We start from the raw sequence: 16,944 nt of genomic DNA, 5'->3' as shown, positions 1-16,944 counted from the left end.
GCGGCGGCCAGCGGGAACAAAGGGGAGCGAGGCGGAGCAGCGGCGGCGGCTCCGCCGGGGGGAGGCACCGGCTGGGCGCGGGGGGTGTGGGAGGAGGAGGAGGAGGAGGAGGAGGGTCGCCAAACTGCTGCCACTTCGTCGGCCGTGAGCGGCACTCGCCGGCGGCGGCGGCGGCAGCATCCCGCCCCTCGCCGCATGGCAGCCCAGTGAGGGAGGAGCGGGCGAGGGTCCGAGCTGCCCGGAAGCCCAGGGAGCCCGCGCCGGCGGCAGCAGCGCCCGCCGCCCCCCGCCGGGATGCGCCCCGCTCTCCGCTGAGGCGCAGCCCCGCCGCGATGCTCTCCCCCGAGCGCCACCGCCACCACCGCCGCCCCTCGCCGCCGCAGCCGCCGCCGCCGCCGCACCACCCGCCGCAGCCCAGCCATGTCGTGGCCACCATCGAGAACCTGCCGGCGGAGGGCGGCAGCGGCGGCGGCAGGAGCGGCATCTCCGCGCCCTCCTCCAGCGTGCGCCAGAGGATCAGGAAAGTGCTGAACAGGTGAGGCCGGGGGATGGAGCGGGGCTCACGGCGCGGTGCCGCTCGCCCGGGGCGCGCAGTCCCCAGGGCCGTCGGAGGGGCCCCGGCCCGGCTCGGAGGGCTCGGAGGGCTGGAGCGGAGGGCACGGAGGCGGCTGCCCGGGCTCGGCTCGGCTCGGCTCGGCTCGGCCGGGCCAGGCTGGGCTGGGCTGGCAGCGCCTTTCCCCACAGAAGCCCCGGCGGGCAGGGAGCGGAGCCTCCCCCGGGCCATTGTCGCCTCCGAGGCGGCGGCGGGAGCCCTCAGCCGTGCCCGCCTCGCCGGTGGCACCTGCCGTGTCCAGGGCACAGCCTCCCCCGGAGCCCCCGCTCTCCCGGCCCGTCGCGGACACCCGGGGGGCGGGAGGAGGGAGCGGACAGCCCCGGTGCCGCAGCCCGCCCGCGGCCGAGGAGCGCCGGGGAAGTTGGAGCGCGGGCGGCGGGGAAGGGGCGGCCCCGGGGTCCCGCCGGGCGCGGCCCGATGCTCCGGGGTGCCAGTGGCGTCCTGGGGGATCTTTGCCCGTTCCCAGCGGGTCGCGTCCCCCCGAGCCGCTCCCCTCGCCCCTGCCTGTGGCTCAGAGCGCTCAGTGCAAAGACGGGAAAACTGCAGGGCACTGGGAGTAGGTTATTTCACCGAAGGCACAAGAAACGCTGGAACCATCTTAGTTAATCCTTTACGCTCCCCTCTCTGCCGGTTGTTTCTTTTGCACTGCGTTTGATCAAGGCAGAAGGTTTCACTACAAAACAGAGTCCATCCAGTGCATAACGGGTTGCTCTTCTCCAGAAGGAGCTCCTGTCTGAAAAGGCAGCTGGAGCCATCACTTCTGCCTAATGACTCTCACTTGCTAAACAGAGCTGTTGCAGCAATGGGATGGTGTGTACCAGCCTCGGCCTCATTGTCCCGGCTTTAGTTTCTGATGGACAAGCTACTGGACTCAGCTGTTCTAAATGGGTGTGTTAGGTTTGAAGATTAAGCTTTTAAATATTAAAAAATTACAATTCCTGCAAGTGTTACATTGTTAAAAATACATGAAGCTATTTGCTCTCAGAACATCCCTACAAAACGCAGTTGAGTAGCTGCTGCTATTCCAGGAGGATTCCCCATAGCTTCAGTGACAGAGGAAATACTTATCTTTTGTTATTTGAGCATGACAAGGGTTGGAAAGAAGTTGAAACAAGTAAGAGCTGCCTCAAATCAGTTACACATTTTCCTGTACACACGCATTTTGCAGCTCTCCATATTGTAAGATTGAGTCAATTCCTCAACCCAACAGTCCGTGTCATCTTAGGCGTCCTGAGCTTGCAAACCTCACCCTCCTTCTGCTTGGTCATCCTGAGCTGTGTGTGTTGGTCCTGAAACAAGACACTAGAGAAAAGATGTTTTCCCAGGGGCATCAAGAGAAATATGAAGATGTAGTGAAGAGATCAGATGCAAAAGCAATAGGCTCTCCTGTGCAGGGGGGGTAATAATGACCTCTGGGGAGTCATCAAATTGTTCACAGTCTCCATGGCTAGGAGGTGTTGGATTAATTCATACAATTTAAACAGTTACCATGCTTATTCATATATATGACTGAGCTGTAGATAAAATGTCAAATCAATATTTATTGTTCTTTATATGTGATTGTATGATTGAAATGAGAATAGCCAGGTTGTGATTCGTGTTTTTTTTTTTTTTTTTTTTTTTTTTTTTTTTTTTTTTTTTTTTTGTTTGTTTGTTTGTTTGTTTGGTTGGTTGGTTGGTTGGTTGGTTTTGTTTGTTTTGTGGATGGTTTGTTTTTTTTTTTTTCTCCTTTTTTTTTAGGGGGAGGGGGAGGGGTGGGAAAGGGTAGAAATTTGCTCTGGTGACCAAAATTCAAATCTGCCCTGATTCTTAAACTTGAATCTAGAAATGAGAACTCCCATAGCCCAGAAGAGCAGCCTAAGTCACTTTTTCGTGATTGCGTTCTTATCTCCTCCTCAAACATGAAATAAGAGCAAATATTTTCCAAATTTATGTGGTTTCTGGAGAAGGAGAAGACATGTTACTGAGATGTTTTAATTCTTAGCCAATCCCACATTGTGTATCAATGGAAATTTTTCAAAAGTTGGATTTCCTGAAGTTTCTTTCAACTTCACATGGAAACATCAGTTTCCATGTAACATCACAGCTTTCATCAGTATTTCTGTTGATACAGTAAAATGAATTCTGACACAATGTTTATATTTTCATCCTCTATGGAAACAATACCCTGCAAATACACATGGGAAAGAAATATGTATGCCATATCTCTAAAGAAGTAAAAGACCCCAGCCAGCCAACCACTGGCTTTTCCAATTGTTTTTCTCTCAGAAGAGGGTAACACTTTCTCTGTGCAATCTATACTTTGTGTGCACCATTTGCTTGAGCCCCATTAATGGAAGGTTCCTGACTGATTCATTGCGCTTCTGTTTTCTGCTACACAAAGTAGGGGATCTTCAGGCAGATGTCAAAATAAAAAGGTTGACAACAACTGGGGCTGCCAGAAAACTGCTTATGGTTGATGGAATCATAGAATTGTTTGGGTTGGGAGGGACCTTTAAACGTCACCTAATCCAGCTCCTGCTGCCATCAGCAGGAACATCTTCAACTATATCAGATTGTTCAGATTCACCTCCAACTTGACCCTGATTGTTTCCAGGGATGAGGCATCTACCACATTTCTGGGCAACCTCTTTCAGAGTTTCACCAACCTCATCATAAAAAAATTTCTTCCGTATATCCAATCTTTTAATTTAAAACTCTTGTCCTGTCACAAGAAGCCCTGCTAAGAAGTCTGTGCCCAGGGAAGGGACAGAGTCTGGTGTGGTCAAGGAGGAAATAAGACATCAGGAGAAAGGACATAGACACTGGCAGAAACTGATTATTGTTTCTTTCTCACTTTCTTTGTAGTAGTTTGGTTACCCAGGCACTTGCTGATTCCCGAATTCCCTTCCATGGCAATTCAGGAATTAAAATTAAACAATTAAAGCAAATTAAAATTGTTTTACAAGCTATGGAAGCTTATTTTAACTTCACCTTCCAACCTCTCCTTTCTGTTCACTCAGTAGATCCCAAGGTAATAATGAAACACTGGAACAACCCCTGCAGGGTATTTGAGAGAGAACACACTGAAGGCAGAGTTGATTGCCTATAGAAGTCTATTACAGTGACCACAGCAAACACTGCACTCTGTAAAAAGTTGTCCATAACAAAAAAGTGGAAAGAAATTAGAACACAAGAGCGAATGGTTAGAATTATGAAGGACTGGAAATGTTCAGCACAATTATGGGATTTACTGGAATAGTTTGTGTATAAATTCTGGGCTGCCAGTGATGGTGAACAGGACCTGTTGCAACAGGATAAAATTTGCTGTTATCCTTGAAGTAGTTGTGGTGCTTAGGGATGTGGTTTAATGGTTGGACTCCAGGATCTTGGAGGTCTTTTCCAACCTTAATGATTCAGTGGTTCTGAGCTGGGAGAGGATGGCTTTGAGCTGCTGTTGTATTAAGGGGAAATGTGCTGCAGATGAGTTCCTGGACCTGTGACTCATACCTGTGGTCCATAAATCCCATCTGCAGGGCCCTGCCTGGTGCCTTCCTTGTGACATCTGTTGAGCAGGTGTCCCTGACTGACTGTGCCCTGCTATGTTGCAGAGAAGAGCAAGAATAATGATGGCTGCTTGATTGCTTGCTTCCCCAAACTTCTGTGAAGCCAAAATATTTGAGATACCTGTTGGTGGGTCCCAGCTCGCTCCATCTGGCTCTGTTCCAGCACAAGAGACAGCTTGTCTCCCTTTCTTGCATTTCCTGGGTGATCTGAAGGGCAGAGGCTCACCTGGCAGATTCTCCTGTGGCCCCTGAAACCTTTTGAACTAATTTACAGGTTGATCTCATGTTGGGAACATGGTTTATCACTTCTTGGAAGGAACTGGATAGACAATAAACATTGCTGAAACACAGAGGGAGCAGGTTGCCAAGTAATCTCTTTGGGGGATTCTTGCAAAAGGTCTCTAAATGAAAGTCAACAAGTGAGATACCTGTTTATACAGGGACATTATCTCTGCAGTCCTGGGCAGCAGAACAGGAAGGGAAAATGAGGTTTCTGCAAGCAAAATAAGTTAATATCTGTAGTTACTATGGCAAAGTTATTTTAGCTAAGTAAATGAAATTATTCCTAGAAACAAAAAATACCATAGCTGTGTCAATGAGCTCAGGTCTCCAGAGAAATGTCTAAGACACTGCTATTGTAGTGCTTTCCTTGACAAGGACTTTTTTAGAAAGCTGGATGCCTCATGCGTTTTTCTGTGTTTACCCACATCCAGCTTTTAGTGCTTCCTTAAGGAATACGAGTTATAAAGTCTGGCTGTGCCTTATCTTGCTGTTTCAAGGTTGTCTTCATGGGCTTTTTCTTGCTGGCAGTTGCTGAATGGTACTTTGTATTTCTCAGAAGTTTCCTAAAAATCATATCAGAATATTAGAGACATACTCAGCTTGAATCAGAAAATGGAACAAGAGTTTATTTCAGCCATTCAGTCTCATCTCATCTTTTAAATAGCTTTGTAGTTATGTTCTCTGCAGTAATGAATTGCAGAAGTTGTCCATGGAGCAGTGTGACTTTCTCTGATTCTTTGCTGACTTATTTACTTTGTCAAATAAATTGCAGCCTTATGCATAAAGCCAGTCTGTAGTCTAATTCTTGTCTTAGGAAAAGGAAGAAAAAAATGTTTCTAATAAGTATAATTCATTAAATTAGGCAGTGATGTATTGAACAAAAATTATTTGAAGAAAAGCAATTTAGATTATTTTTGAAAGAAAGCTCATCTGTTTGGGTTCAGTCTCAGTAGAACTTTTGATTTTTTAGTGTGTTACAGGCCCAGTTCCTCCCTGATACTGGAGTTGAGGAAGAGTTTGGCCCACTAGCTGACTAACTTTGAATTCGAACCGTGTGTCAAAGCTACTAACTCTTCAGAGATGGGAGCTGTTTAAATGGCACAGCAAGTATCAAAAGCTATAACCAGTGTGGGTTTTTTTCTAGTAACATGTACCTGCATAATAAATCACACATAGGGATTTTAGGCACTAAAAAGAACTTGGAGCTGAATAATAATAAAATTGAGATGATGTGTTTCATTGCCCCAAAGCAAAAATGTCTTTCAGTTGACTGATCAGAGAGGCAAACAAACCAAATAATTTATGGCATTTTTCATTAATGAAAAGCAAGTCAAGGATCAAACATACCATTTTTGAATCCAAAAAAAGAGTGAGTATTCATGACCTTCAGTTGCTTTGCTTTCTTCTTCAAAACAAAAGAATTTGCGTCCTTTGGGATTTTTATTCTTAAAAAGTACAAATAGCTCCTCAAAGTCCACCCAGAATAACAGTGACTATAGAAAAATGAACCTGAGCTCAATTCAGATAGCCACAGTTCTCCTTTTAGGTAAAAATATTTATACCATTCTGAAGTAAGTCAAAGAAAATGAGATCAGAGCATAGATAAAGCAACTAGGTTGGCTTTCTTGAGCCTGTTAGTATTATTCTTTTTGGCTGAGGAAGTGGGAAGGTCATGTCTGCATGTAGGAAAGCGTCCTGGCAGAGGATAAAGAAATGAAGTGATGAAAAATTGTCCATTCTTTCCTTTTCTCATTAGCTTACTTGTAATTGCCATTTTGTAAGCAAACAACTTTGCAAATTAGCTGTGTTCCCTATGATTAGGGAGATGCCAGTAAAATGGGAGAAAAAGATGCTCTTCTCAAACCAACTTATTTCAGTGAGTGCACACTTACTTATTGGCATGCCACAGTACACTCAAAATGCTTTGATTTAAGAGTGAAGATCAGCTAAAGTACAAAAAGCATGTTTCTGATGTAGTGTGCACTGAAAATCTGACCAAGTTTGGTTTCAAAGTGTCTGAGTGTTGTTTCCTAACAGGTTTAGAAGCCAGGACTGGGAGGCTTTGTCCCTCTTGCCTTGTTTTTGCTCCTGAGAATTTGCACTTTAAGAGATACAAGCCTTGCTGGTCCTGTTCTGAAGTAGGAATTGTTTGAAGTGATGTGATATCGTAAGCGCACTGTAATCCAAACCCGACAGTCCCCATACTGAGTGGGAAAAGACTTTCCCTAGGAGGGGCAATTGGGCAAGGCAGAATATGTGGGTGTCTTCTGTCTACCTATGACATTCAAAATGCCACTACTTACTGGGTGCCTGTCTGTAAGTGGGAATTTTTGACACTGGCTGTGCTGTGGGCTTTGGGAAGGGGTTACTGCCTCTTGAACTAGGGGGGTTTCAAAGGAGCAGCACCATAAATGGCTCCATAGAGAAAGCGGGAGGAATGGACAGAGTGGCTCTTATGGGATGGACAGAGCAGCTTTAATGTGCTAATGAGGGGAAGGCCAGATGCCAGCAGCGATCAGAAGGGCTCTTTGTGGCTCTGTCTCTTTGGGGATGGCTGGAGTCTCTGTCCTTATCAGGGTTGTTTCTGCTGGCAGGGGGAAACACTGGGGCTATTAGTGAGGTGTTCCCTTCCTTTAAATCAGCAGATAGCCTAACAGATTACCACTTGAATACTGATTAGGGCTAATTACCACGAAAGCTTAGGAAAAAGAAGTTGCTGAAGAACCTTGACATTAATAACTACAAAAAATCAGCCCCCAAGCCCAACAACAACAAAAGTCTCATGCACAAAGGCTTGTGAGCTGAGCTCAAACTCAGCTGAAATCACCTGTTGCAAGAACAGCTGTATGGGGACTCATAAATTGCTATGACTGTAAAGCGTGTAAGTGTTGGTGATTCTGAGATTCATGTTGTGAACTGCCTACTATACTGCCTGTGTTTATTTATGTCTGTCATCCATCTAGCTGAGATTTTTACTGAAAACACTTCAAGTTTGGAAGTTCGTCTTTCAGCTTTCTCCGACTTGGTTTCTCTGGTGATTTAAGGAAACATTTCTTCAATACACATTCACTCTCAGTCATTTTTCTCAGAGACACCAAACGATTGAGGTAGCAGGTTTGACTCGCATGCATCGCCTTTCCCTCAGTGCAGGAGGGAGTGTCCCCACAGCCTGGCCATGCAGGGTGAGTGCACCGGTACAGCAACACTGTACATACATCTGCAAGGAGTGTGTCGGCTTTCTGGGGTGTGCCATGGCACGCAGGGATGACCAGGTCATTTCCTAGAGGAGGTGGGTGACCCTTGATCTCACCAGAAAAGTCTGTCCACAAATAATGCCATGCAGGCTCCACAGTGAAAAACAGGGGCCCTTATTAAGTCAGTCTTCTGTTTGTAGCTGATACAGTAACTTCAGTCCATAATTTCAGATTCCCTTTGGTGTGGTGGTCACCTTTGCTTCCTTACACTGCCTGTTCTCCATGAAATATGAGAGGTCACCCTCCACCTCCAGAGAGGTCTGACCTGTGGCAACCTGTGGAATTTCAGAGCTGGATAGTGAATTTTCTCTTTTGCTATAACTTTTTTTTTTTTCCTAACAGAAAATGTAGATGAGTCAAAACCTTGTCAAGAAAGATCGGTCTTTCTCAAGACTGCATGTTTAATAAGGTTTCTTATGTCCATACGTTTTTTTTTTTTTGGTTGGAGAGCAAGTAAGACTTCATGGTAATCTGGTGATAGGAGTGCTTATGTAGGAGACCATGTTTAACTCTGCTTGCCTGCATCCTTGAAGGCTGCTATGAGCACATGTACTGTGAGGTACCCTTGGGATGAAGAACCTCAAAAAGTCATGGTTTTGTCTTAATGTAAAACATGAGAAATTTTGAAATTTAAAAGTTTACAACTAGAAGGTGCTTTTTTCCCCCTCCCAGCTCATCTTCCAAGGCATTTCAGGCTTCAAGGTATTAATTTACAAAAAAACATGCTATGCTTGAAACAGATCGCTGCATCTCTGATACAGATAAATTAAGTAATTTATGTCCAGTGGCAAGACCATAACCCTAGTGTTCATTTCAACCTGTAAGCTGGTATTAGCTGATAATGGAATGAAAACAAAATTTGAAACATTTATACTGATAGCCATTAGTTTACTTAGTCCTCTTTGGTGTTCATTCGTCAAAGGAGTGTGCAGAAACTTCACTGTATGTAATTCGGCTGCCCTGATTTTAAAAGGGTGCTGTCTTCTGTGCCACATTTATTCTCATTAGTTTTCTCATCTGGCAAGTGTTTTTTGATGGGAGTTGGCCTTTTCTGCTTTCCATTTGGTAGAGATGGAATATGAGTTAAGAGGGGTGTAAATCTTTCTCCCTCTTTAGTGAAATAGAGAAGAAGCCGTTGACATTGTGAGAGGGAGATGCCAGAATCTGTTCCTGCTCTGGTACCTCTTCATCACCTCTTTGAAGCAGAAGAGAGCTCCACAGCTCCACTCCTGGATCTCTCCAGCCTAATAACGAAAATTCTGATCCTTAATGTAGTCTTAAGGTTGCTATCTCAGAGCTTTTCAAGGGAGGAGGAAGTTTGAGGGAGTTGAGCTGGGCTGAAAAGAGTGGTGGCTGCAAGGTAGAAGTGGGGGGAATTCTCTCTCCTGTTTTTTTGAAGAGAGGAGGTAGATGTCTAACTCTTCAAGAGGAGGCCTGAAGTGAGTCACTGAAAGGTAGGGGCCAAATGCTCCAAGGAGGGCTAAGGGATAAGCTGTAATCTGTCTGATGCTTTCTGTTTTTTATCAAGATTTCAGTCTTTGTCTACCCAGGTAGCTCTGTGGCTTTCCCAGGGTGCAATTTTATTCTGCTTGGATCTTTTGGGGGTTTTTTGCCCTATGATGGTGAAACAAATGCTAGAAAATACTTATTAAAATTAAATTATTACCTTGTGGTTATTTTAAGCTCTGGTATTTTATGGCGTTTAAACAGCTCTGTATTTCTGGTGGCTTCTGCAGCCTGACCTGGGCAATTTGCCTTCTGAAATATCTTCTTACTTGAAGTTGAGTGCTGTAATGAAACTAAGGGTTTCTTTCCTGTTGCTGCTTTCCTTTTCTCTCTCTGCTGCTGCTACTACAGACATGAAATGCCTTTGAATGTATTTTTTTTAACTCCCTGCTGTCAGTATATTGAGATCTGTAGGGATTGTCCTGGGTAGATTGAAAGTGAGAAAGGACAGAAAATAGCAAGTAGGATGGGAAGAGTTGAGCAGGGAGCTGGAAAATTTTTTAATGGATATGAGATTGATACTTGAAGGAAGTAAAACTTCAGTGTTGTAGATATAATTTTCATCAGGCTGAGTATGAGGATTAAGTACCCTTAGGCAGAAAAAGTTTCCAAGTTTCATCCCATATAATGGGGAAAAAGCCATCACCCAAATACAAGTAATGATCAATTGTAATGCTGCCTTGTCTTGGTTTGGGACAAATTTGGAAGGGAACTTCCAAAGGGATGATTCCCTAATGTGCAAAATTCAGTGGCCCTTCCCTCCACTTGTTCAGGGGATAAACCTCCTTGGAGAAAAGTGGAAAAATTTGTTAATTTAATGAGCAAAGTATTCACATGTGTAAAAAAAAATCATAATATTAAATAATAAAACCTCTCACTGTTCTGAAGAGATGGCAAATTCAGAAAGTCTTTCTGTAGTTCAGAAAGAGTCCTCTGTGGCTGTTCCTTGGCTCACTGAGTGTCTCTCAGTCTCTCCAACACTGAAGTGCAGCATCCTGGATCATGAGCTCCCAGTGTTTTTTCTGAATTTTCGGTCCAGAGCAGGTTTGGAGAGTTGCAGGAAAAGAAAAAGCCACAGTCTGGGGAACTTCTCTGCCTCAGCTAGCTAAAAAAACTAACTAAAGGCAAAGGAGAGCTCTCTCCTGCTGTCCGTGCTGCAGACAACACCCACTGAGAGAGAGAGCTGAAGCTCTCATCTCCATGTTTTTGAATACAGCCACGAAAGAAAATCCAATGTTTTTCCTTCTACCCCCCTTCCCTCTCAGGTCTAGTTTTAAAGGCACAAAACTTATTTCTGGGCTAAACAGACAAGTGGGGATACAATTCAGCAGCATAAAGTCACCCCAGGGCACTTCTATTCCTGCATAACCTACCAGACATGCACAGGTAACTTCCAGTCAGATTTTGATACCTGACCTCTGCTGTCAGGTATCTGATGTGCTTAGTGGGACACTTTGTAGAAAACGGATTTTCAGCATTTGCAGAAGTGCTGTCCAGCTTGTCCCAGAGCAGACAGCACCTGTAGTGGTGCTGGAGACCTTGTTCCATTGCTGCTTCCTCACATTCTTGCCAAAGCTGCTTTGCTTTTTGCTGGTGCTCACTAGCATATTTTTTTTGACAGTACACTTAAGGGATTTCTTTTTGGGTCCAGTCTGCGGTGGGAGACTCATGTCTTCAAAGACATTCAGTAGATTCCAGAACATTTGGAGGATTTAATCTAGAAGCACAGGGGCAAGGTGATGTGATGGTTATCATACATGTATGAAGGCACCCCTTACTGGCATTGAAAAAGAAAATTCCAAGTTTTCTCTCATTTAAACATAATGGTGACAGCAGAACAACTGTGCAGTAGCAGAAATACACTCAAGGACTGAGGCAGAGTGGTCAAGGTAAGATGCAGTGCCATGATGGTGGTTGAAGGGTTGGCAGAAATTAAAGAGTTACATTAGATGTAAATTAACCAAGCAAAATCTCTGTGATTGAGTTGCTCCTGCTCTAGAGAGGTTACTTGAGTCTAAGACACCAAGTAATTCCTTAGTAATTCACTTGAAAAATTCTGTCTCTGACTATATGTAAGCATGTGAGATCTTTTTGTTACCTAAAATCAACTTCCCATTATAAATAAATTAATTCTAGCACATTCTAACTTGTAGAAGAATTTCTGTTAAATTTGATGTCTGAAATTGTCCATACATATTGATTTGGTATGCATTACTGTGTTAATGGAACTTATTACTACTTAGCTAGATTAATTTATTAGATTTATCTCTACATTACAACCTATAGATGTATTGAGACATGAGCCCACAGAATCAATACCAATTTCTTTTCTCATTTATGAATGTTCTTACTGACATCCAAAACACTGTTACACTCAAGAGTATTTAGCTGCCACATATTGCGAAGCATTACACTCCAACAATTTAAAATTTGTCTTTCTTCTTTGTCCTTAATGATTATTTTTTCCATTTATGTGGGCACCTGTTTGAACAAAATGCCATGCATTAAGCTTCAAATGAGTCATGATCACACTACAGTCATTGGGTGTAGCAGTAACTTAGGTGTGCATAATTAGGGCTCTGAGACCAGGCCTAATCTCTGAGATGCATTTTGGCTGCTGTTCTGTGTGGCAGGCCCAAAGCAGGAGGGGGAACAAAGGTACAAATGTAACTTATACTAAGGTGCCTGCCAAATGTGGTGTATTTGCATGTCTTCCTTTGAGCAGTGGCCATGCAAGCGTTTATCTTTCAGAAGCAGCAGAGCTTGGCTGAGGAGCAGTTGCAAGGACCAGTTGAAATGGGTAATGATGTGGAGCTCATTTGCTTCCTTGCAGAGCTTGAGATGTTGAAAGCTCATGGTGGGAAGTAAAAGAAGTGAGGTGCAGAAGAAATATGGAGTAAGAAAGCTGTTCGATCACCTCCCCCTCTGCTGCAATTCAGGACTGGTAGACAGCACTGATGGCAGGGAGGGACAAGTCTTCAGACAGTCCTAACACTGGCATTTCTATTCCCATCACAGCTCCAGTGCTGCTTGGGGATAATGTCCTTCCTTCCTCTGCATGGACCAGAAATATTCTGTAACTCTCAAGAAGAGAATTGCAGAGACTGTTTGGTCTCAGCCCAGCCTTTAAATGCAATTCTAAGCAGCTCACCAGACATTTATGTGGAGAATTCTCCAGCAGCTGCGTACACACAGAGATAACGTTTCATCCAGTGGTCTGTCAGGTGAAACTGTAAAACTCACTCTTCCCAAGACAGTCTTTCTTTCTTGTTTTCCAGTAGAAGTTGGTGTATTCACTGAGTATGCTGCTTATCTTTCCAATTTTTGGCTTGTATTTAACTGTTGCTCCTGTAGCTGTTGCTTGTGCACCATTGCAGTTACTGGGCATTAAAAGCTCAAGCCTGATAAACAAAATACAGCATGCACAAAAGGATAAGCCAGGTGATAAAGGCAAACTGAGGGGAAAAAATCGCCCCCAGAAATATCATATATAAGTATGATGCAGAAATAAGCATCAGAGTTAAAAAAGTGGTGAGTTGCCCCATGAATACTGTCTGCCTGACCCAGCTGTGGGGTTTGGGACCAAAGCCAGAGCAGGGTGATTTGTGTCATCCTGACTGTGCAAGACTAAAGTTACAGGTCAGCTGATGGACAAAATGCAGCTTTACTAATGTTTGCAGTGCAGGACATTAGAGGGGAGGCTCTTGTTTGTTTTGTTTTCAGGAGAAGCTGTACTGCAGCAGCAGATAAGGGGAAATACTGTGTTTTAAAGGACTTGGAGAGAAGTTACACACAGTAGCTTCTGATTTACAGTCCAGAATTGGACACCAATTGGGTTTTTTGGCCCTGGGTGAATCTTTCAACCTCACTGGGTTTGGTTCAGCACTTGTAAAATGGGGACAGTTAAACTTAACTACCTGGGAGAGTTGTTGATTAGTTAATGCTTGTAAAATGCTGCACAGTACTATAAAACAGAGCATAGTACTCAGAAGCATCTGGTTTTCAGTTACTGTAGTGCTTTTCAGAAACTTGATGGGCAAACTTTGCCAAGAAACAAAATTATTAATTGGGAGATGAGGGACAGACAGCTTTTCAAAAGCATCTAACTTTCCTTTTCTTCTCTCAAAATACAAGAGGTTTCCCAAGAGCACCTGAAGTGGCCTGGGACTGAAAGCAGTGTCAGGTGAATTTGGGTGGCAGAATGAGCTCCTTGCTCCACCCCCTATCTTCTTGTTCTTATTCTTGACCCTGTCCCCAGCTTCTTCCCCCTTTGTTTTGCTGGTGGAACTGTTTGCACAGTACCATTGAAAAACAGGTTGTGGGTTTGATTCAGATGGGAAAAAATGGGAAAAGTTGTTGGGAAAACCATTGTTGGTTTGTGTTTCCAGATGGATCTCATCTCCAGTGTCAATTATCATGTGGCTACACACATGTGGACTATGAGGCTGGTACATGGGTGAGAACAAGTGGAGTCCGGGGCAGCTGAAATTCTCCTGACACTGGAGATGATCCCACAAGCTGTGTTACCCAGACACAAAAGGTGTTGCCATCACAGGTCTTAGAAGGTGTGTTAGTGAGCTAACCCTTTTTCCTGCTTCCAAAGACAAGTTACACTGAGTCCATTGGAGATGTGTATGGCAGCAGAGAGCAATCATTTGGTGAGGAGCTGATCCTGGCTGAAGTTCATCATGCTGTGTGTGAAACTCTGCTAACAAAAGGGAGGGAGCTAAGAATGGGCTAGAGACATGCTTGTAGTAATTTCTGAGATTTGCATCTTGGCTATTATTTGAGATACTTACAATGTGAATATGTGCACTATATGAATAAAGCACATGCATACACATATTGGTTTGGTTTAATAGGAGACTGTTAAAATAAAATAGAAGCAGTGATGGAGGGAATAAACCATTTCCAAGTCCATCACTCATTCATTGATACCTAGAAATTATTAAGAGGGGGGTCACAAGTTACCTCATCTGAAGATTCAACTTCTCAGTCATTTTTCAGAGCTAGGTAAGAGAAACGTGACCTAAGTCTGAGGAATGAGTTTGTTCTTAACAGAGTATCATGAACTGCCAAAAGGAGGTTGCACTTCTGTCTCTTCCCTGCTCCTGGCCAAATTGCTCCTTCTGCTTTTGCTGAGCCAGATCTGGTTTCTGTCACAGGCAGACCACTAAAATCACAGATCATTAACCCAGCTGAAAGAGGCTGCTGTTGTAGATGGGTTTTTAGCTAAATTTTGATTAAACTAGTGCCTGGACTGATGATGAAAGGAGGGAGGCTGTGAGCAGGGAGCAGAGAAGAGCAAGGGCAGAAGAGGTGAGGAAAGCAGGCATGGGAGGTAAAAGAGACTGGAAAGAAGGATGGGAAAATATATCTTTCTGTGGTCTGAGGCTTTTTATTTGGTTCATCTGTATTGTAATATCATGCCTGAGCTAACTACTTATTGCCAAAATCCTCATATTCCTCCTGCATTTTTGTTACAAACCTTAGTGCTGATGTTCTTAGTGTTGAGAAAATGAACACATGTGAGACCTCTTGGCTATTGACAGCTGGTAAACAATCAGCTGTAGACAATTCCTCCCTCAGGTAGGGGGGAAGTAGTGTGACTATATGCAGAGAGGAAAAAGAAGGTTGCCAGATACCGGGTAGAGTGATTCTGAATGGGGCTGGTGGAAAAATGTGTGCTGTTAGACCTGTAAGTATTTGCTGTTGGAGGTGATGGTGGAGGTGTGATACAGCCCCAAATTGGCAGTAGTTTCTTTGTTACAGGTTAAATTTATTTATTTTTATGCAAGCCTGAGTTGAATGAGGATAGACATTTGTGAAAAACCCTAGTATAAGCATACTCTGTATTTTCCTGTTGCTGGAAAGTGGAAGGGGGGAGCCTTATCCATGCAACAGGTTTTTTTCACAGTAAATAAAAGAGGAGGCACATGTTCAGCAGGTCTAAAAATCATTATAACCGGTGTGCAGCAGTGTCCCTGTGTGCTTTGTGACTCACTTCTGCCTCTCTGCCAAGGTGTGCAGTAATTTCTTTGTTGCAGCTGACTAGAAAAATAGTCCAATCAGTGGTGGCCAAAATCAGTGGCCACTGAATTGGTTTGTGTCCCTTTCTGTGATGGCATGTGATGTATTACAGCATTCTCCTATAGGACAGTGTGAATAGCTGTTTTTATTTGGCTGATGTGATCTTGGAGACTTATTGCCATTCCCTGACCTCTTTCTTCCTGGAGCCAGCAGCCATGCACAAGCTTTCCCAAAACTGTGCCTCAGATCTGCAATCCCATAACTTCAGTTGCCAAAAAAATTCCTTAAAAGCAAAATATTCACCAATTTGGCCATGTTGGGAATGGTCACAAGATTATACTGATATAGTCTTCTGGAAGCATTTCTCTGTTAGTCCTGCTTCCCAAATCATTCCTGTATCCTCCTAGCTGTTGTATTTTCATTTGCAGTACTGTTGCATAGAGGTGCTGCACAGTTCCAGTGTATCAGTTCACAATGACTTCTCTCCTGCAGCAAGCAAAGCCTTTGTATTTAGAGCACCAAAAGCACAGGTAAGGAGGAAAAGGAAGTGATCATCTTCAGACTGGGAAGGTGTCTATTAGCAGGAGTACAGGCTCTGTTGATTTTTAAAGAAAACAAAATAACAACGCATCATCCTTCTTGCTCCCAGGAGAAAAAACCAAAACAACTCCCAAAAAAGCAAAACCACACAAAGAAATATCACCAAACCCAGCAACCTTGCTACAGGGCATTATACAGTGATTTGTGTTTTGATGCCAAAATGAGTGAGCAGGAAGCTAGGGAAGAAGTTTTCAGGTAAATTCTGCCAGTGCTTGAATCCCATTTGTTGGGAGTGGAGAAATGCAACATCACAAACCCCTCCATCTTACTTTGCTTGTCTGTGTTCAGGTATGCTTCTGTAGCATAGAAATAAATTATCATGGAGGGAAGGACCTGCTTCTTGCTGTTTTGGTGTCTCCTGATGACCATGGCTCTGCTCTGATCTTAGGTGGGCAGAGATGGCCAATGAACTAGCTTGCAAGTGTGCTCTGTTACTACCACATTGGCTGTTTTTATAAACTCAGTGATGGTGATGTCCTGAAAGAGGGAAAGAAGGTGTAAGGCTTATGGTATGAGTAGAGAAAATACATTATCAATGAAGGAAAAAGTGGTACAATGCAGGAAAAAGTGGTATGTCAGTTCTTAAGATAAATTCCTAGCTGGACTCCAAAATACATGATAATCCCTAGTTTCATTTCCTCTGCCTGTCCAACTCTCTCCTTTCCTTCTCCTCCCTCCACAGCCACAACAGCACCATGGTTTCAATATTTCCTGTAAAGGAGGGGGAGTAAGGGGAGAGTCCCCCATGCTTGGTTAAGAGGGTCTATTATAGAGGATTAACTGTGCCCAAACAATGGAGCCCCTCGAGGAGCCCGTTACCCTTTTGAGATGCGTGTGTGGGTAAGAGGGCACACTGCTGTCCCTGTATCCCAGCCCAAGTGCGTGTGGTTCGATGCCCTCGTTGCTATGACAATTAATCGCATCTTTTAAGGGCTGGTGCCGACTACAGAAGCCTGTAAATTGCCTGAAAGACTAGTTAAAGCTGCTCCTTAGGCACTTTTATTTGCTTTTACCCCCCAAAAATGGGATGGAGAGGTTTCCTGCTTCCTACTTGTAAAAAAAAGCCAGAGTAACTTGATACATGCTTTTAAACTGGTTTTGGCTTTCCTGAACA

The 16,944-nt window shown here is 44.0% G+C and overlaps 1 protein-coding gene across 1 annotated transcript in view; it reads left to right on the top strand.

Moving 5' to 3' along the window:
* Positions 1 to 332: 332 nt before the first annotated feature.
* The window catches only part of SLC35F1 (solute carrier family 35 member F1), a gene marked incomplete at its 5' end in the record, with an annotated part of 230,146 nt that continues 213,534 nt past the window's right edge, over positions 333 to 16,944 (top strand). The window contains one exon of the mRNA XM_083858510.1: positions 333 to 535. Coding sequence (XP_083714636.1) covers positions 333 to 535 — 203 coding nt within the window. The remainder of the gene's footprint in view (positions 536 to 16,944) is intronic.

This window comes from Zosterops lateralis, assembly GCF_965231275.1.
Source record: "Zosterops lateralis genome assembly, chromosome: 3".
NCBI lineage: Eukaryota > Metazoa > Chordata > Aves > Passeriformes > Zosteropidae > Zosterops > Zosterops lateralis.
This window is presented reverse-complemented; position numbering and strand designations above follow the sequence as displayed.